Source organism: Megascapheus bottae, chromosome 20 (genome assembly GCF_031878675.1).
Source record: "Megascapheus bottae isolate mThoBot1 chromosome 20, mThoBot2.hap1, whole genome shotgun sequence".
NCBI lineage: Eukaryota > Metazoa > Chordata > Mammalia > Rodentia > Geomyidae > Megascapheus > Megascapheus bottae.
The window spans coordinates 38918478-38934846 of record NC_143528.1 but is presented as its reverse complement, the minus strand read 5'-3'; the positions used below and the strand labels follow the sequence as shown (position 1 = coordinate 38934846).

The window sequence follows — 16369 nt, the reverse complement described above, 5'->3', positions numbered from 1 at the left end:
AGGGAGATAGAAACTAGTCTGGAAGTCACCATGCACCCTTATCATCACAGCATAGGGAAAGCCAAGTTAAGAGAAGCAGGAGTTCAAGGCTATCACCTTTTGTCTAACAACTTTCCTATGCTTCCAAAAATGATTTTGTTTAGAGTATAAAACACTTAAAGAGAATAAAAAAATAGCATAATTCCTAACAAATAGAGATTTTGCCCATGCCAGGTATCGCAGAATAGGCTCTCTCCTTCACATAAATATTAAAGAATTACAAGGGAGTGACTGGAGACAAGGCTAAGAGATAAGAGTAACTACTTGCTGGGCACGGTGGCTCACGCCTATAATCCTAGCTACTCAGGAGGCTGAGATCTGACGATCAAGGTTCAAAGCCAGCCCTGGCACAAAAGACAAAAGGACTTGAGAATCTTATCTCCAATTAGCCTCAAGAAAAGGGAAGTGGGGCTTGGGTCAAGGTTAGGGTGGTAGACTTGAGCTGAAGAGCTCAAGGACAATGCCCAGGCCCAGGGGTAGCGCAGTAGCCTTGAGCTGAAGAGCTCAGGGACAGTGCCTAGGCCGAGTTCAAGCCCTATAAACACCCCCCCCCCCAAAAAAAGAGCAACTACTTGACAAGTATAAGACCTGAGCTTAAAACTCAGTACAGCAAAGAAGTAAAATAAAATAACATTAAAAAAAAAACAAACAACTGAAAAGACTATTTCAAAATGTACCTGTTCTATCCGGTGTCTTGTCTGCAGATAAGGGTCGTATCTAGCACGAATAGCTCGCATGGACGTTGGCTAAGAGAAAAACACACAGAATACCTTCCATTATACTCACCTCAAATGAAAAACAAAAAGGACACAGAACAGAGGGACAAAGGGTGAAGAAATGCAGCAGCAGTGCTCATTGGACATGGTTGAAAATGAACTATACAACTTGTGAGTGGGGATGGGAGGGAAAAACTGGGACTGAGCAAAACAAATATGCATGTGTCCGAGTCCTTAGGACAGGTTTGGAGGATGTAGAGGAAACAGCAGCCCTGCCTGTCTTCTGTGGAGAGGAGCAGAAAAGATGGCTGGGCATCAAAGGACTGTTCTACCAAAAAATAGTATGTATTTTTGAAGTTGAACCATGAGAAACAAGGGTGGGGGATAAAGAGATGAAAACCACATACAAAGAAAAACAGTCGTGATCTGCAGCATTTGACATCACTGGAAGAGGGAGTCTCCTTCCTGGGCTGCCCACTGGCCTGTTTGCACTCTTGTGTCTACTCTAGTCCGTTCTTACATGGCCACCAGAATGGTCTTTTAAAAGCAGAAATTGGCTGCATGATTTCCCTGCTTCAAACCATAAAGGCTTCTCTCAACACCTCTAGTAAGACTCCTCACTGTCATCCACTATGTTCCAGTATGCGTCCTCTACCCCTGTTCTTTCTCACTATGGCCCTTTCTTCTAGCTGTTCTTTCTGCTAGGAATCAGTCTTCCTGGCACTCTTCCTGGCTCCTTCTTGTCCACAAGGTCTGAGATCAACTGTCACCTTCTCAGGAATCCTGGCCATCTCAGCACTAGAAGTTCCAGCTACCATCACCCTCTCGGGTCTCGCTTCTCTGCCTAGCGATTGTTAGTAGGTGATGTTTTCTTGTTTGTTCTTAGTGTCTCACTTCCACTGTCAGACCATTCATTTCACAAGGGCAGGGCTTCAGTACACATGGGGGTTGGTGGGGAGGGACAGAGCCAAAGCTGCTGCTCACTGGCTGGTGCTGAGGTCTGCTGGCCTTAGTTCCCTCAATTATATGACTGGACCATCACAGAGTCCATCCTCCATGCACTGCCGTAAGGTTTCAGGTTGTGAAGCAAGTAGGACAGTAGTGGATATATAACAGTACTATAAAAGTATTGCATTATAATACAGCAGTATTTCTCCAATAAATAGAACAATATATGCCACTAAGAGACACAGAGCTTTTTATAGTTAAGAAAAAAAATGTAAAACCCAGAACTCTTAAGAAAATTGCACAACTGTAAACTATGATGAAAACTTCTTCAGAACAGAGCAAAAGACTTTACCTCATATCCAGTGTAAGACTGGGTTGAGTATTCAAAATCTGAATCAGGTCCACCAGGGCAATAGCTGCCAACACAAGGAACAAACAGAGATCAGACACAAAACCTTCACAGCGTAGTTCCAGTACCTACAGTCTCTACAAAATCCTGCTAGCAAGCAAGCTTCATTTTCAAATCCCAGTGGAAGTGTAATATTGTAAATAATATATTCTCTACCAGCAGGTAAACCAGAAAAATACACCAAGGGAAACCTGCAGTCATTTTCAATGTGCTGTACTTACTGTCACTTAGAGGTTCATGCTTTTAGGGCAGATTACCGGAATCAGGTTTTCCTACTGATATTGACACAGTACATTCCTGCTAATCATATTCAAGAAATTCTCTGATCCATGTAATTTTAGACATATGCTTCTGCTGATCCCAAGTATGCTATTTTTAAAAGACATTTTTAATTTGGGTACTTCTCTGATCAGAATTTACTTTATATCTTTGGCACTGGAATTCAGACAGCTTCCACTTCCAAGCTTCATTTGTCCTGTTAAAAAGGTGACTGTAGCCGGGAGTTTGGCCTAGTGGTAGAGTGCTTGCCTAGCATGCATGAAGACCCGGGTTCGACTCCTCGGTACCACATACATAGAAAGAAAGCCGGAAATGGTGCGGAGGCTCAAGTGGTAGAGCTCTAGCCTTGAGTAAGTCCAAGGACAGTGCTCAGTCCCTGAGCTCAAGCCCAAGACTGGCCAAAAAAAAAAAGGTGACTGTAGCTCTGAGGTCCGTCCATAATTTATGCATTTAAAAAAATACTGCAATGAATTAAAAACTTTGTATGTTTCATTTTAAAAGAACTGCAGTATCATATCAATAGTTACCAATTTCAGAGAACTATAAATCTACTTAGAAAGTTTCAAATACTGCTGGGTATGGTGGCTCATGCTTGTAATCCTAGCTACTCAGGAGACTGAGATCTGAGGATCAGAGTTCAAACCCAGTCTGTTAGACTCTTATCTCCAATTAACTACCTGAAAACCGGAAGTGGTGTTATGGCTAAAAGGGTAGGGTGATAGCTTTGAGCTGAAGAGCTCAAGGCCAATGCCCAGACCCAGAGTTCAAGATCCACAACCGACCAAAAAAAAAAAGTTTCAAATACTACCAGCATGTACTGACCAAGTATTTGGGAATTTACTAGTTTACTAGTGAATTTACTAGTTTTAATTAAATTTTACTAGTTTACTTAAATTTACCAGTTTAATTAAAATACAAACAACATATCAAAATCATACGTACACACATATATTTCCTGTAAAACTGATATGTGGACACCTGTGTGGTTTGCACATCACAGCTACAACAGCAATCTAAAAAAGAAATACAATTTTTAAAAGTTATCATGAGAATTTTTTTTATCAAAATTCTGGAGAATGGGTACCCTTTAGAAGGAAGGGTAAAAACGTAATTGCAGCAACACAAATGGGCTCCAAAGGTGTTGGTAATGCTATACTTCTTAAACTGGATACAAGGGTGATCTTTTTATTAACATTTAAAAAATGTATATAAATTATAGTTTATAAGTGCAAAATAAGGAATTAAATTTTAAAGTCAACAATTATTTTCTCTCTGTTGCTTTACAATTGTTGCTTGATCTATAAGATTATATAATTTTGTAAAATTATATATCCAAACCTAACCTCATAACTGAGATTCCTCATGGACACATTAGATCTCAACATTTATGGCAAGGGCTACAAAGCTAGGGCTACATGGATCCACAGTCTGTGCCAAAAGTTCTCAAGGGTCCAGCAGAGCAAACATAGGCGAGGAATGTAGTTTGAAAAACATGCTAGTGGTAGATACAAGACCACCTACCTCTGACACGGGTGGTCAGATAAACAAAATTAAAGTGAATGCAAGTGGGTTTCTTATGCGCAGAGGGAGGTATGAATGCAGAAAAGAAGAAACTCAGAATGACACTGAAGGTATTTTTACAAACTAACTAGTTCCCAATACATCAAGCTTGGCACACCCATAAACACAGATGAAAATGTGTCATGTCCAAGTAGGTACAAATATGCATGTAGATTCACGGTTTTACTTCTGTGGCATTTGTTGACATCTGTTCCCGGCAAAGATGTACAACCTGAATCTAATTATGAGGGAACATTCGACTACTCCCCCTTGAGGGACACGCTAGAAAATAGCGTTAAGGTAATGAAGTCAAAGAAAAACAGAAGATGAAGAAATATGCCAGCTAAATGCAAGAGCGGTTCTGACCTCATTCAGCCTGGACCTCATCCAGCTATTGGATATATATGGGTAAAACAGCACTGGAGCATCCATCCAAGGGAAAGAAGGTGGAAGAACATTAAAAGCGAAAGAAGTCAATCTAAACTGTCAATCTAAAAATCGTACATCCTGTATGATTCTAAGTGTATGACATTCGGGGAGAGCCAAAAAAATACAGACACAGGAATAGATATTTAGTAGGGAGGTTAGATTTAAACGCTGGGAAATAGGTTAAGCAGTGGAACTAATTTGTATGGTATCATAATGAAAGATAAATGGTATTATCTATTTGGTAAAACCCATAAATGAACAATCAAGAATTAACACTAATCCAAACAGGCTTTGGTTAACAGGAACATGGTTCACTAGCTGTAGTAAATGTATCGAACCAAATAAGACACTAAACATAGGAAACTGAGGGTAGGGGAAGAGGAAGCATATGGAGACTGCGTATTTTCTGCTCACTGTTCTATAAATGCTAAACTGCTCTATGAAAAACACACAATGTACCATGAGAACAGAGTCAAGAATAAAACATGGTGGTGAGAATGGCCATATTCAGGCAGTAACGTGTAGCTCTTTTGCTACTATCAAAAATGAATTTGGTAACAAGCAAGACAAGTAGACCACTTAGGAAATGAATAGCAGTCTGGCATGAGTCTGAACCAGGAAGGCAGGTGAAAGCTGGGGTCAGCAGATGGCTGTATAATGTGATCAAGGAGAAAGCATGTACAGAGTTTGTGACAGTGGCCCAGGACCCCGGAAAACATGACTTGGGCAGGTAAGCAGGCCAAGTATAGTCCTCAAAGGACAGGAATGACCACAAAGAAGGAAACTCAACTTGGAGAGGGTGGCAACAGAAAGCTAGGTGCTTGGGTCACATTGAAAGATAGCATAAACTCTCTTCCACAGTGGTAATCCTGAGCATGATGCTAAAACCCCAAAGACCTGGCTAACCAACTAACTCATTTAAGACCTGACTGTAGGGCACACTATGCAGGGATGTGGGAGTAAAAGCTAAAGGGATCTCGTTGGGGAGTGTGGTGCCCAACTATTTTTGACAAACCAAACCTAAATGCTTAAGTACAAAGAAGGGGACAGCAGGCTTCATGATATACTGTAAGTAGTTGTGAGCTTTATTACCCAGAAATGCCATAGAATCCAGAAGACAGGGCCAACCCAAGCTGCCTCAAGCACAATATCCTCATCGAAACCAAAGACTAACTATGTTACATCACATCAGTTGCACAGAGTCAGCTCTGGGAGCATTTCATGAGGGTGCTAATCCTGCCAATTTACCCACACTCAGCCCTTTTCTCCTAGAGACGCCAATAATGGCCCTTCATACTTCATCTGGAGAATGGACCAAAAGTGTCCAAACTGGGTGTTTCTGTTGTCAAATTATTCTTATCTGGATCTCGAGGAATGTTTTGGAAATCTACCATGTTCACATCATTCCCCTTCTCAGAAACCTTTAATGGTTTCCTACTACGTTGTCGGACAATTTAAGACTTTTTTTTACAAGCTAATTTAAACGGATGCCCTTTTGCTTTTTCAAATGGGTTGTCCAGAGGCTGGGGCAAGAACATGAATTCCAGGCCCATGGACCCTCGATCCTGTGAGTCTGGTTTCTCACATGCACAGTCTTTGTGTCACTCCTACTTCTGTGCCTCAGGTTCCCTGTCCTTAATCCCACCTTCCTCTGAGCCCACTTTTGTCCCCTTGAGCACTCTTTATAGGCAAAGCAAGAACTGTGTCTTCTCTGGGGCCTTCCTAGCCCTGGCTGGAGGACACCACAGTGCTACACAGTGTTACATAAAGTGCTTCATAATATCACACAACCCCTTTGGTGCCAGTCATGGGCCTTCTGAGGGCCTGGGAGCTGTCCCTGAGCTCTTTCTCTCCAAATTGCACTTCAACACTTGAGCCACAGCTCCTTGGTGGCTAATTAGTCTCACAGACTAATTGTTCTCCAGACTCAGCCTCCTGAGCTAGGATTACAGGCGTAAGCCACCAGCACCCAGCTTCATTAATTACCTTTTAGAAGTACTTTTTATAAATACCAACTATTTTAAACTCTATCAGTTCATGAAGGCCAGTGACATTTATTGGATGGTAGTCATCACCACGCCTCAATCTTTACTTTTAGACATCAAAACATTATCTATCTCCTTTCTTTGGATACAACTAGTTAGTCTCCTCTCTCTCTGCCTTTTAGCCTTCCACACATATCTCCACTCCAACAAGAACACAGCGGATGGACTTTTGGAGTCTGCCTCCCTCAATGCACCTCACTCCCTGCAGCAGTATTTCAATAACTGAATACTCACTCCACTGGCAGTCCTGATGGGTTTGGCCTTCAGCTTGGGGACCAAGACTTTCCGGTACTGAGGGGGAACTGCAGCGATGATGTCTACCAGCCGGGGCTGTGCTGACAGGCCGTATTTGGCCGCTGTCTTGGTTTTCACCCTGAAGGAAAGCATCCAGTATTATCAAGATCACCATATTTCAAGCACAGGGTACTAAAATAGCACTGCTCACTCCTGTCTCTCCTCTAGGGACAGAAGTGGCTTTAAGATCTCTAAATGTTGAGGGAAAAGAAGAACAAGATTTGTTAGTAACGTGCTTCTTGCCTCGAGTACCAGGAAGAAAACCAGAGGCCTATGGAGGGACCCAGGACAAGGACAAAAGATCGGTTACTTCAACATGATGCTGCAGTCCCTATCCAAGGATGACAACTCTGACTCTGGGATACTGGAATGCTGCAGGACGTTAAGGGTGCCGCTGGCCTTTGTTGGCTAGCATTGCATGTTCTGCTAGGACAATTTAAAATGTCTTTAGATCTTTCTCCTGGGGAGAAAATCAGTTTGGTCAAGAATCACTTTCTTAAACAAACTACTATATATCTATCTATCTATCTATCTATCTATCTATCTATCTATCTATCTATATACAGTGTATGCACACATATATATATACACACACATATATATACAAAAGAACGACCAACATATAATTTATATTTTACAAAACAACTTCTCTGTATGATGCTTCCTGTCTGTAGTATATTCCCATACCTAAGTTAACTTTTAGCTGGTGGCTCATGCCTGTTATCCTAGCTACTTAGGAGGCTGAGATCTGAGGATCAAGGTTCAAAGCCAGCCCTGGCACAAAAAGACCTGAGACTCTTATCTCCAATTAACCTCTAGAAAATGGGAAGTGGGGCTTGGCTTAAGGGTAGGGTGGTAGTAGCCTTGAGCTGAAGAGCAGGGACAGTGCCCAGGCCCAGGGGTAGGGTGGTAGCCTTGAGCTGAAGAGCTCAGGGATAGCGCCCAGGCCGAGTTCAAGCCCCATGACCCACGAAAAAAGAATAAAAAACAAACCAACAACCCAAAGAAGTAACTTTCAATCTGTTGAAATAGTATCTTGCTATGTAGCTCACTGGCTGGCCTGAACTAATGATCTTCTTGTCTCAGTTAGGTTTGTGTACGTTATAAGCACATGCCACCATGCCTAGCTTATTCTTCTGATCTTTCCATTTTCATCAGCTTTTTTGTGTCTGCTAGCCAAACCCAAACAGTCATTCTGTCTTAAAATTCATTTAGAAATACCTGTGGGCTGCTCCTATCATTTTCACCCCATGTTAACTGAGCACCTAACTCCCTAAGTCCTTGGTATGCCAGGTCCTTTCATGTCCCTGCATTATGATAAAACACATCCATACCAACCAATAACAAAGGTTTCTAAAAGACAGGGAAGACTTCCCTATATGCTGAGGGGTGCGGTGGGGAGTGGATGGGTAGTAGAGACAATGGGACCAGAGGAAGAGAAGTTCTCAGAAAGGAAGAGCAGGCTGAGATGATGCTATAAGCTCATAGCCTGGCTTACATGAGGGTGAAAATTATTTTAAGAACTATGAGTAGACCAACTTGACAAAAACTTGGAGATTCACTGTAAAAGTTGGAAGAACACGTTAAAGCCAAAATGAGAAGCCTTACATAATGAGTGAAGATATCTGAGAAGGGAGCAGGCAACAGCTTTAGACAGACTCCAAAGAAAGACCAAAATTACACAATTAGAAAGGTTCATAAGAAATCAAAGAGGTGCATTATGAGGGATAACCAATGAAAGCAGAGGAAAATGACTGAAATAATGTAAGAAAAAAAAGTAAAATATATCTTCATAGTCAAAAGAGGGTAATTATTCAGTCCGCTAATCAATGTTTTCCAAGCATGATGTTTCAAGGAAAAGACTACTGTAGCATCTCAAGTAACAAAGAATAGGATCTGTGAAAATGTCATGCATGTGCTATTTATCTGGGGTTGTGGGGGAAACTTTTTTTTTAGGACTGCTTTATGTATAGATCATAACCCCCCTCTCATTTTTCTCCCTCTATATATACACAGACACTCACATGTATGTGTCTGTGTATAGATACATACAGATAAAATATATATATTTTTTAAAAATTTAAGGAATGGGATGTAGCTTAGTGGCAAAATGCTTGCCTAGCAAGTACAAGGTCCTGAGTTAGATCCCCAGTACCAAGTCAGAGGAGAAGGAGGAGGAGGAGGAAGAGGAGGAGATGATGACAATGGGGAAGAAAAAAATAACTACCCAAAACACTTGAAGTGTAGAGATGAATGTTCACTCTTAAGAACATTTCAAAGACCACAGTGAACATGATTACAGGGCAGTGGGTGAATGAGTCCCAGAGGTTCTAAAGCAGAAAGGGGTTGTATTTGATCAAGGTCCTAAACGAGAGCTGTACCAGGGGAGAACTGCTGTTGCTGCTGGGGCAGTAGGAAACAGACACTCCTTATCACTTTCATTTACCTCTTCTTCTTCCCTCTTTAAAACAACTTCAACCAGCTTCAGTGCTCTGTTTTTCTACATGAAAGTAAGGCAATTTCAACCATATGCATTGCCATTCACCCACCCTTGGTTAGCTCTCACCTCTGGGTGGGACCCATCCCCCCCCCCCCCCCCCCCCCCGCCCCCACAGAGCCTGCTGCGTTTTGTTGTTTTAAACCGTGCATTCATTGTACTAAGGTGTTTCACTATGTGCCCTTCAGATGTGCAAATACTCTATGGTGACTGGAATAACCCTCTTAAGACTTCAAACAAAAGAGACAGACAGCAACAGAGATGGCTCCATAGGAGAGAGCTACCCTAAGAGCAGGGCTTCGTTCCCGTGCGGCCTCTTACCTGTTCAGGTCAATGTCCTTCCCCTGTTCGTGGGCTTCAATCAGTTGTTTGATCACATCTCCGATGGTCAGCATCATCAGCTCAGCAGGGCTGAGGTCGCCTGGAAGGATGAGGCAGCATCTCGCACTGGTCAGTAAGGGGTCTGATGGTGAGCAACGGTCTGCATTTCGAGCGAGCGGCTCAACATCAACAGGCAGACTCCAGTATTCACCGCCTAACCGTATCGCGGGCGTGTCACCTGGCTTCGTCGGTATGTGACAGGCAGACCCCGTACAAGCGTCAGATAAGCCAGGGGCTGCAATCCTAGCTACTCCCGAGGCTGAGGACTGAGGGTTCCAAGCCAGGCCGGGCGGGAAAGCTCGTCACGCGCTCGGCTCCAGCTTAAACCGACGTGGACACCGTGCATACCGAAGTCGGGGGGGGCGGCCCAGACCCCACGGATGACTCCTCGGAGGCGTCCCCGGACGAGCCCGAGCCCCCGGGCCCCGCCGTCCGCGCGGACGCCCCGGCTCCGCGCCAGGGCTGCGGTGGGGGCGGAGGGCGGCCCGGACGGCGGGCCGACCCGCCGCGCTCGGCGTCCGAGCACCGAGGACCCCGCGCCCCGCTCCCCGCTGTCCCCCCGGTCCTCCACCACCCCGTCTCCCGTGCGCACCTTTGCGTTTCTGTCTCATCGCTGCTCCGTCGCGGCCCTGGCGATCGCGAAATAGCAAGCCGACCACGGAGAAGTGGACGGCCACCAAGTAACCCGGGCTGTCGTAAAAGGACGCCCGGCGTGACGGAAAGCGCTCCCCGGAAGCAGGTGCCGGAAGTCCTGCCCCTTTTCCCACTCACCGGGACGCAGGCTCGGAGGGGCGCGAGGTGGACCGAGTGGCAGTGTGAGGGACCGAAAGCTCGACCTGGACGGTGTAGCGAAGGAGGGGGGGAGAGGTCGCTGCGGGGATCCTGAGGGGGGGCGTGGGGCGGGGCCTCGGCGTGCGTCACTTCCTGTCGGCCTGGCCGGGGCTGAGCTCGGGGCGGGGACCTGGGTCCCTCCGGTCTCTCCAGCCCGGGGCGGGGTGGGGGAGGCCGGGTCCCTCCGGTCTCTCCAGCCCGGGGCGGAGGGGGGGGGGGGCCGGGTCCCTCCGGTCTCTCCGGTCTCAGGCTGTCAGGTTCAGCCATTTCCCTGCCCTTACCGCCAGGCTGCTGCCGACGAAGCCACTCCTCTTCCCTCAAACACATTTTAGGCTAGGCCCAGCTTGCTTTTTCTTGTATTTCCCCGTCTCTCGTTGCTTCCTCTTCGGGGGAGACACCCAGGCTTGTCTCAGAATGTGATCCCAAGAGTTGATGGCCGTAAATGGTCATCCCTGTTCCCGGGTTTCCAGTTCATCCTCAACCTCTCCCCCTCTGTGACATCTTGTTCCACTTAGGTGTCAAATGGGTGTCTCAAACTCGACATGTCTACGACAGAAATCTCTGTCCTCCAAATCCACCCTTGCCGCACTAGCCTAGGCTTAATGACACCATGGTTCATTTAATCACGTAGAGACTGGTGACTGCTACAATTGCCACTCGCTGTTGGAATTGTGACATTTGAACTAATATTTGATCGTTGAAGAGTGTTCAAGCAGAGCAATAGTGACAAGGTCTTAGTTAAGAGGATTCCTGGGATATTTAAGTGGGGAGGCCAGCATCCATGAGGCAAAGCCTCATAGGGTTAGAGGTCAGAGAAGTAATGGGGTAGCGGGTACAGATTAGCTCATGTAAAATGTTGTTCATTTACCCTTGGGCTTTTATCTAAGATCACGAGCTGTTGGGGCCTTAAAAGAACTTGTATGACTTAAAACTATGTCTATTTACTGAGTGGAAAATAATCTTCAGCAGCTGTGGGGAAGTAGAAAGAAGTAGGGTGCACACAGTGATGGCTATTACCATATCCTTTAAAGAAATTCCCAACTTTTGGTACATATTAGAATTATCTGGAGAGCAGTGAAAATTCTAGGTCCTAGTCTTTGCCCATACTTATTAGAATGGCAAGGGCTAGCAGCAGTATTAGTGTGGTTTTCAAATCCTTGGGTGTTTTCAATATACAGCCAAGTGTTTGGAATCACCAAATAGGGCAAAAGATTATTATGTCTCAAATCAGGATTGTAAACAGTGTTTAAAAATCTGAATCAATTTTGGTAATTTCAACAAGACTTCCATTAGATGTGGGATATGGGAGACAGATATCAGTAGTCAAGTGTGAGGCCAAAAGTTTTAGGCTCAAGGAACTGGAGTAATGTAGTTATCATTAGTTGAAACAAGCAAGATGGTATGTTATCTGGAGTTGTGGGGTAAAGGGGGATTTGTTTGAAATGCCTAGTAAGCAGTAAGACAGTTCTTGATAACTAGTCAAGAGTCACTAGGTCTATGGGTGAAATTAAACACCTAGGGTGAGAGTCCAAAGGCTAGGCCTTGGGGCATTCAATCATTAACAGTTTGAAAACTGAGCAGAGACAGCGAGGGATCTAGAAGCTGTATCAAAGGCTGAGAGAAGCAAACCAGTAGAGTCTGGATACCTGGAGGCCAGGTGAGAAATGTCACTGGGATCACATACTGATGATTACTCAGAAATGAGTGTTGAATTGACCAGGATTATTGGGTGTTGCTAACGGCAACCAAGGCAGCACAACAGAATACACAGTAGGATACAGACAGATGAGGGGGACACTTGGGCCCCAAGTTCCCACAAGCAAGTGCATTTATTTGAGTTCACACGAGGAAGGTGCCCATGAAAATGTGCAAAAAGTAGAGCATCTATATCAATATTACAATCAAATCCAAAACAATTTGTGAGAGACATTGGTTCCCTTATTCTTTTGAGATGGAAGACTGCAGCCCAGGGAAAGTCCAGACACAAAGTCTACCTTATCCAGCCTTCAAGGTTACCAGCTAAGGTCCACCCAAGGACCAGCACTAAGGAAGGGGGGTGGCGTTCCAGTCTCTTCACCCTCTGCAGAGCTCTCTGCTTTAACCTTTCCATGCCTAGTCTCAGCATTCTGAGTGCCATCAAGGTGGCATTCCAACCTCTCAAAACCGTTTCCAGGTTTCACCGCTCAGCTTAGAGTTCCCTACAACTGGGGACTGAGACAAGAACAGTTTGGGCGAATGGTAAGGGAGGGAGACAGCTTGACTGGAAGTGGACTTATGATTGATTAAGTGAAGATGGAGACGGTGCATTTGGACAACTCTCACTGAGGTCACAGGTAGTGTGTGTTCATGAGCACAAGAATGTTCACTGATGCATATAATCTAGTGGGGGTGAATTGAGAGCAGAAGGCTCATCAGTTCATGAGACTTAGTGCAGAGTAGATTAGCATTTGGTGGGTACATGTATAATGCATCTGAAAATAGCTAGTAGGCAAAGCAGGGATAATAGGGAGAGATGGCAGAGCTACAGAACTTTGAACTGTGTCAGTGTTTTTAGCAAATTCAGTGGAAATTTATTCTGGAAGAGTGACCAAAGCCAAGCAGGTCTGTTCAGTGTCCAGTAGCACGTTCCAAAGACTGCTGTGAAGAATCCAAGCAGCTTTAAGAACACCCCAAATTGGGAGGAATCAAGACGGTAGTGACAGGAATTGATTGGATTCTACTGGTCAAACACAGGAACAGGGTCTCTAGCATAGGACTCCATTTCAAGAGAACACACAGAACAAATTAGAAACAATCAGAGCTTGGCACCAACCAAGATCCAAGCATCTACCAGAGGGGAAGAACACCCAGTTCTTAGTTACTAAGTGATTGATTAGAGTTGCTTCCAATGAACAATATAATTAAGTGTTGCAGCAAAGAAATGTCCAGCAGAGGGCGTGTGAAGTACACATGATGAGAATGGAAGGAGAGAGAAGGTCCAGCACTACGATAATCACCATTTTCTTTTCTTTTTTACAATTTTATTATCAGTGTGATGTATAGATGGGTTACAGTTACATTTATGACACAGTTGAGTACATTACTTCATGAACATTGTTACCCCTTCCCATTTTTTCTCCCACCATCCCTCCCCTACCCCTTCCCAAGCTGTAAAGTTCATTTCCAACATATTGTCTTATGACTGTCATGATCATTTTCATTGTCTTGAACTTTATATTGCCTTTTTTATGAAGTTTGAACCTAGGGCCTCCCTCATGCTTGCTAAGCACTGTCCTTGGACTTTTCTAAAGGCTAGTGCTCTACCACTTGAGTCATAGCACCACTTCAGCTTTTTTCTATGTATGTGGTACCGAGGAATCAAACCTGGGTCTTTGTGGATACTAGGCAAGCACTCTACCACTAGGCCAAACTCCCAGCCCTATGAATCACCTTTATAATGACAATAAAAGTTTCTAAAAACAAAGGAGTCTTTTCAACTTTTCTATCAGGATGGCTTTGAACAGCCATCCTTTCACTCTCAGCCGTCCAGGTAGCTAGGATTATAGGCATGTGCCATCGGTGCCAGACTAGAGTTTTTGTAGGTTTTTTTTTTTGGTTTTTTGTTTTTGTTTTTGTTTTTTTTTTGGCTGTGGGGATTGAACCCAGGACATTGCACTTGCTAGGCAAGCACTTTGCCACTGAGCTATACCCCAGCCCAAGGCTAGATTTTTTTTTTAATGGATTTCCAGGTGTGGAGTTGGTTTATATTACCATCTCCTATCTTCCATTTCTCTCAGCCATGTTTCACATTAGGGAGTTTGGGAACCAGCACTTTATTAAGAGTGGGCCATTTTTCTGACCTGTTCAGCTAGCCAGCTCTAACTAGATAGAGTTCACCATGTGTGCTGCCATCTGAATAGAAAGGCAAAGTGACTAAGTTCTAACTGCTTGAGGCAAGAGATCCAAAAGAAGCATGATCTTGTCATGTGCACAATTCAGGTGCAAGGAGAAAATAGCCTGTCGCAGTGTCTGAGGAGAGGATGTGATGATCACCTGTGATGACAAGTGAGTTTCACTTCTGCTCTGGCCACTGAAGTCTGAAAACTCAGCTCTATGTCTTGTACTAAGACAGAGAAGTGGCTACCATCCTCCTTTGTGGACTCCTGGAACCAAAGTAGAAAGACCATTTTATTTTCTTTTTATTGACATCTGGTAAGTTTCTGTTATGTAATTTATGTTTGGTACTTTATTTTTAAAATAAGCTTTATTTTGAGAATAGTTTTAAGTTGAAGGAAAGACCTGAGAAAATTAATTCTGAGAAAACCTGTACAATTTGCCCATTTCCCTTTTATATTTGGATAGTACATTCATTGTAAGAAATTAGGGTACATTATTACTAACTGAAGTCCAAGCTTTAATCAAGGTTCTCTGTTTCTCATAGACTTATATTCTAGGATCCCAGCCAGGATGCCTCATTATCTGTAGTTCTGATGTTTTTCTCATGATTAGGCTGGAGTTACAAGTGGAAGAAGGTTACATTGTGTCAAGTCTGTACACTTTCACTATGATTTATGAGGGTTGGTTTTGACCTTGGTTGCTGGGTTGAAGTAGTGCTTGACAAGTAACTTGGATTTTTGTTTTGTTGTTTTATTTGTTTGATACAAGGTCTCAAACCTAACAGGCTGGCTTAGAACTCTTGCTTCTCCTTCCTCAGTCTCCTAAGTGCTGAGATTCCAGGCAGCATACTCATGCCTAGTCTCCATCTAGTTCTTTTTCTCCCTCAGTTTTATCCTGTACTCCCTGGGAGAAGTCATATAAAGGCACACTTAAGAAGGGCGGAGTTATGTTCCCTCACCTCAAAGGTAGATTATTTTTATAAATCTGTGGAGTTCTTCTGCCTGGGTGGGTGTGGTGAATGTTCTTATAGCAGAGTGCTCCTGGTATGGTTTCTCCTTGGAATGCAGCGCTACCAAGTCCAAGCTCTGCTAGCTGTCAAGAATTTTGTTGTCCATTATATACTGTTGGTTTAATGGATGAAACTAGATAAACTTTACTCTGACGCTGACGGGAGCCCAAACCACTACCCACATTCTAAATTCAGTGAACATGAACACATCATCTCTGACCTTAAAGTGGTTTTGTTTTTGTTTCTGTTCTGCAGCTTGGGGTTTGAAATTTGTTAGGCTACCCCTTGGGCCACGACACAGCCTTGTACTTTTGTTGCTTTTCCTCTCATTTAAGGAGCCTCATAAGATGGACAGGCAAGTGCGTCCATACCCGGTCTTTCACTGATCGAGATGAGATCTCATGAACTTTTTCTTTTGGGGTTGTGCACTCAGGGCCTGGGTGCTGCTCATGAACACTTTGCCTAGCCTGACAGCTAACCATAATCTTCCTAATCTCTGCCTCCTGAGTAGCTAGGATTACAAGTATGAGTTCTATGCCCAGCTATTCTTTTGTTGTTGTTGTTGTTTAATGTTGATTGTTACTATAGCGGTGGTGTACAGTTACATAAGTCAGGTAAAGAGTACATTTCTTCTTAGACAATGTCACCCCTTCCCTTTCTCTCCCCCAATTTCCCCCTCCCATCTCTACCTACAAGTTATATATAATTCATTTTCAACAGTTTCCAGCGAGTACCTTTGCTACACACTCCCAAAGACAGACAGTAAAAAAAAAACCAAACAGAACAAAATTGAAGAAGACAAAAACGGCAAAAAAGAAAAAAAACTCTTGTTTCTATTTCCTGGAGTTCATTTCAATAAACATTATTTTGTAGGATCAGATGCACATTGTGCCTTTCTGTTCCTCTCCTAAGAGTGTCTTCCTTTGGCCTTGCTGTATGTGAATGCCTAGAGACCTGTATAATTTATTGTGTCCTGGTATTTTAGATCTAGCTTCCACTTATGTGAGAAAACGAGCTATCGTTTGTTTCTCTGAGCTTTGCTTACTTCATTTAGCA

At 43.8% G+C, this 16369-nt stretch overlaps 2 protein-coding genes across 5 annotated transcripts in view; one reads left to right on the top strand and one right to left on the bottom strand.

Moving 5' to 3' along the window:
• The window catches only part of Elp3 (elongator acetyltransferase complex subunit 3), a 60039-nt gene extending 49607 nt beyond the window's left edge, over nucleotides 1-10432 (bottom strand). The window contains exons 1-6 of one of the 3 annotated variants that reach the window (XM_090353661.1): nucleotides 10190-10432; nucleotides 9538-9663; nucleotides 6660-6798; nucleotides 3334-3404; nucleotides 2056-2119; nucleotides 717-785 (exon numbers count right to left, since the gene is read on the bottom strand). In XM_090353661.1, coding sequence (XP_090209787.1) covers nucleotides 717-785; nucleotides 2056-2119; nucleotides 3334-3404; nucleotides 6660-6798; nucleotides 9538-9614 — 420 coding nt within the window. In that variant the 5' untranslated portion in view covers nucleotides 9615-9663; nucleotides 10190-10432. Of the gene's footprint in view, nucleotides 1-716; nucleotides 786-2055; nucleotides 2120-3333; nucleotides 3405-6659; nucleotides 6799-9537; nucleotides 9664-10189 lie in introns of those variants that run through there. The other 2 variants (XM_090353662.1, XM_090353663.1) reach the window with 2 other exon arrangements.
• Nucleotides 10264-16369, top strand: part of Nuggc (nuclear GTPase, germinal center associated) — a 40531-nt gene continuing 34425 nt past the window's right edge. The window contains exon 1 of one of the 2 annotated variants that reach the window (XM_090353660.1): nucleotides 10264-10336. The gene's annotated coding sequence lies outside the window, so the exon portion shown is untranslated. Of the gene's footprint in view, nucleotides 10337-11999; nucleotides 12086-16369 lie in introns of those variants that run through there. The other variant, XM_090353659.1, reaches the window with a different exon arrangement.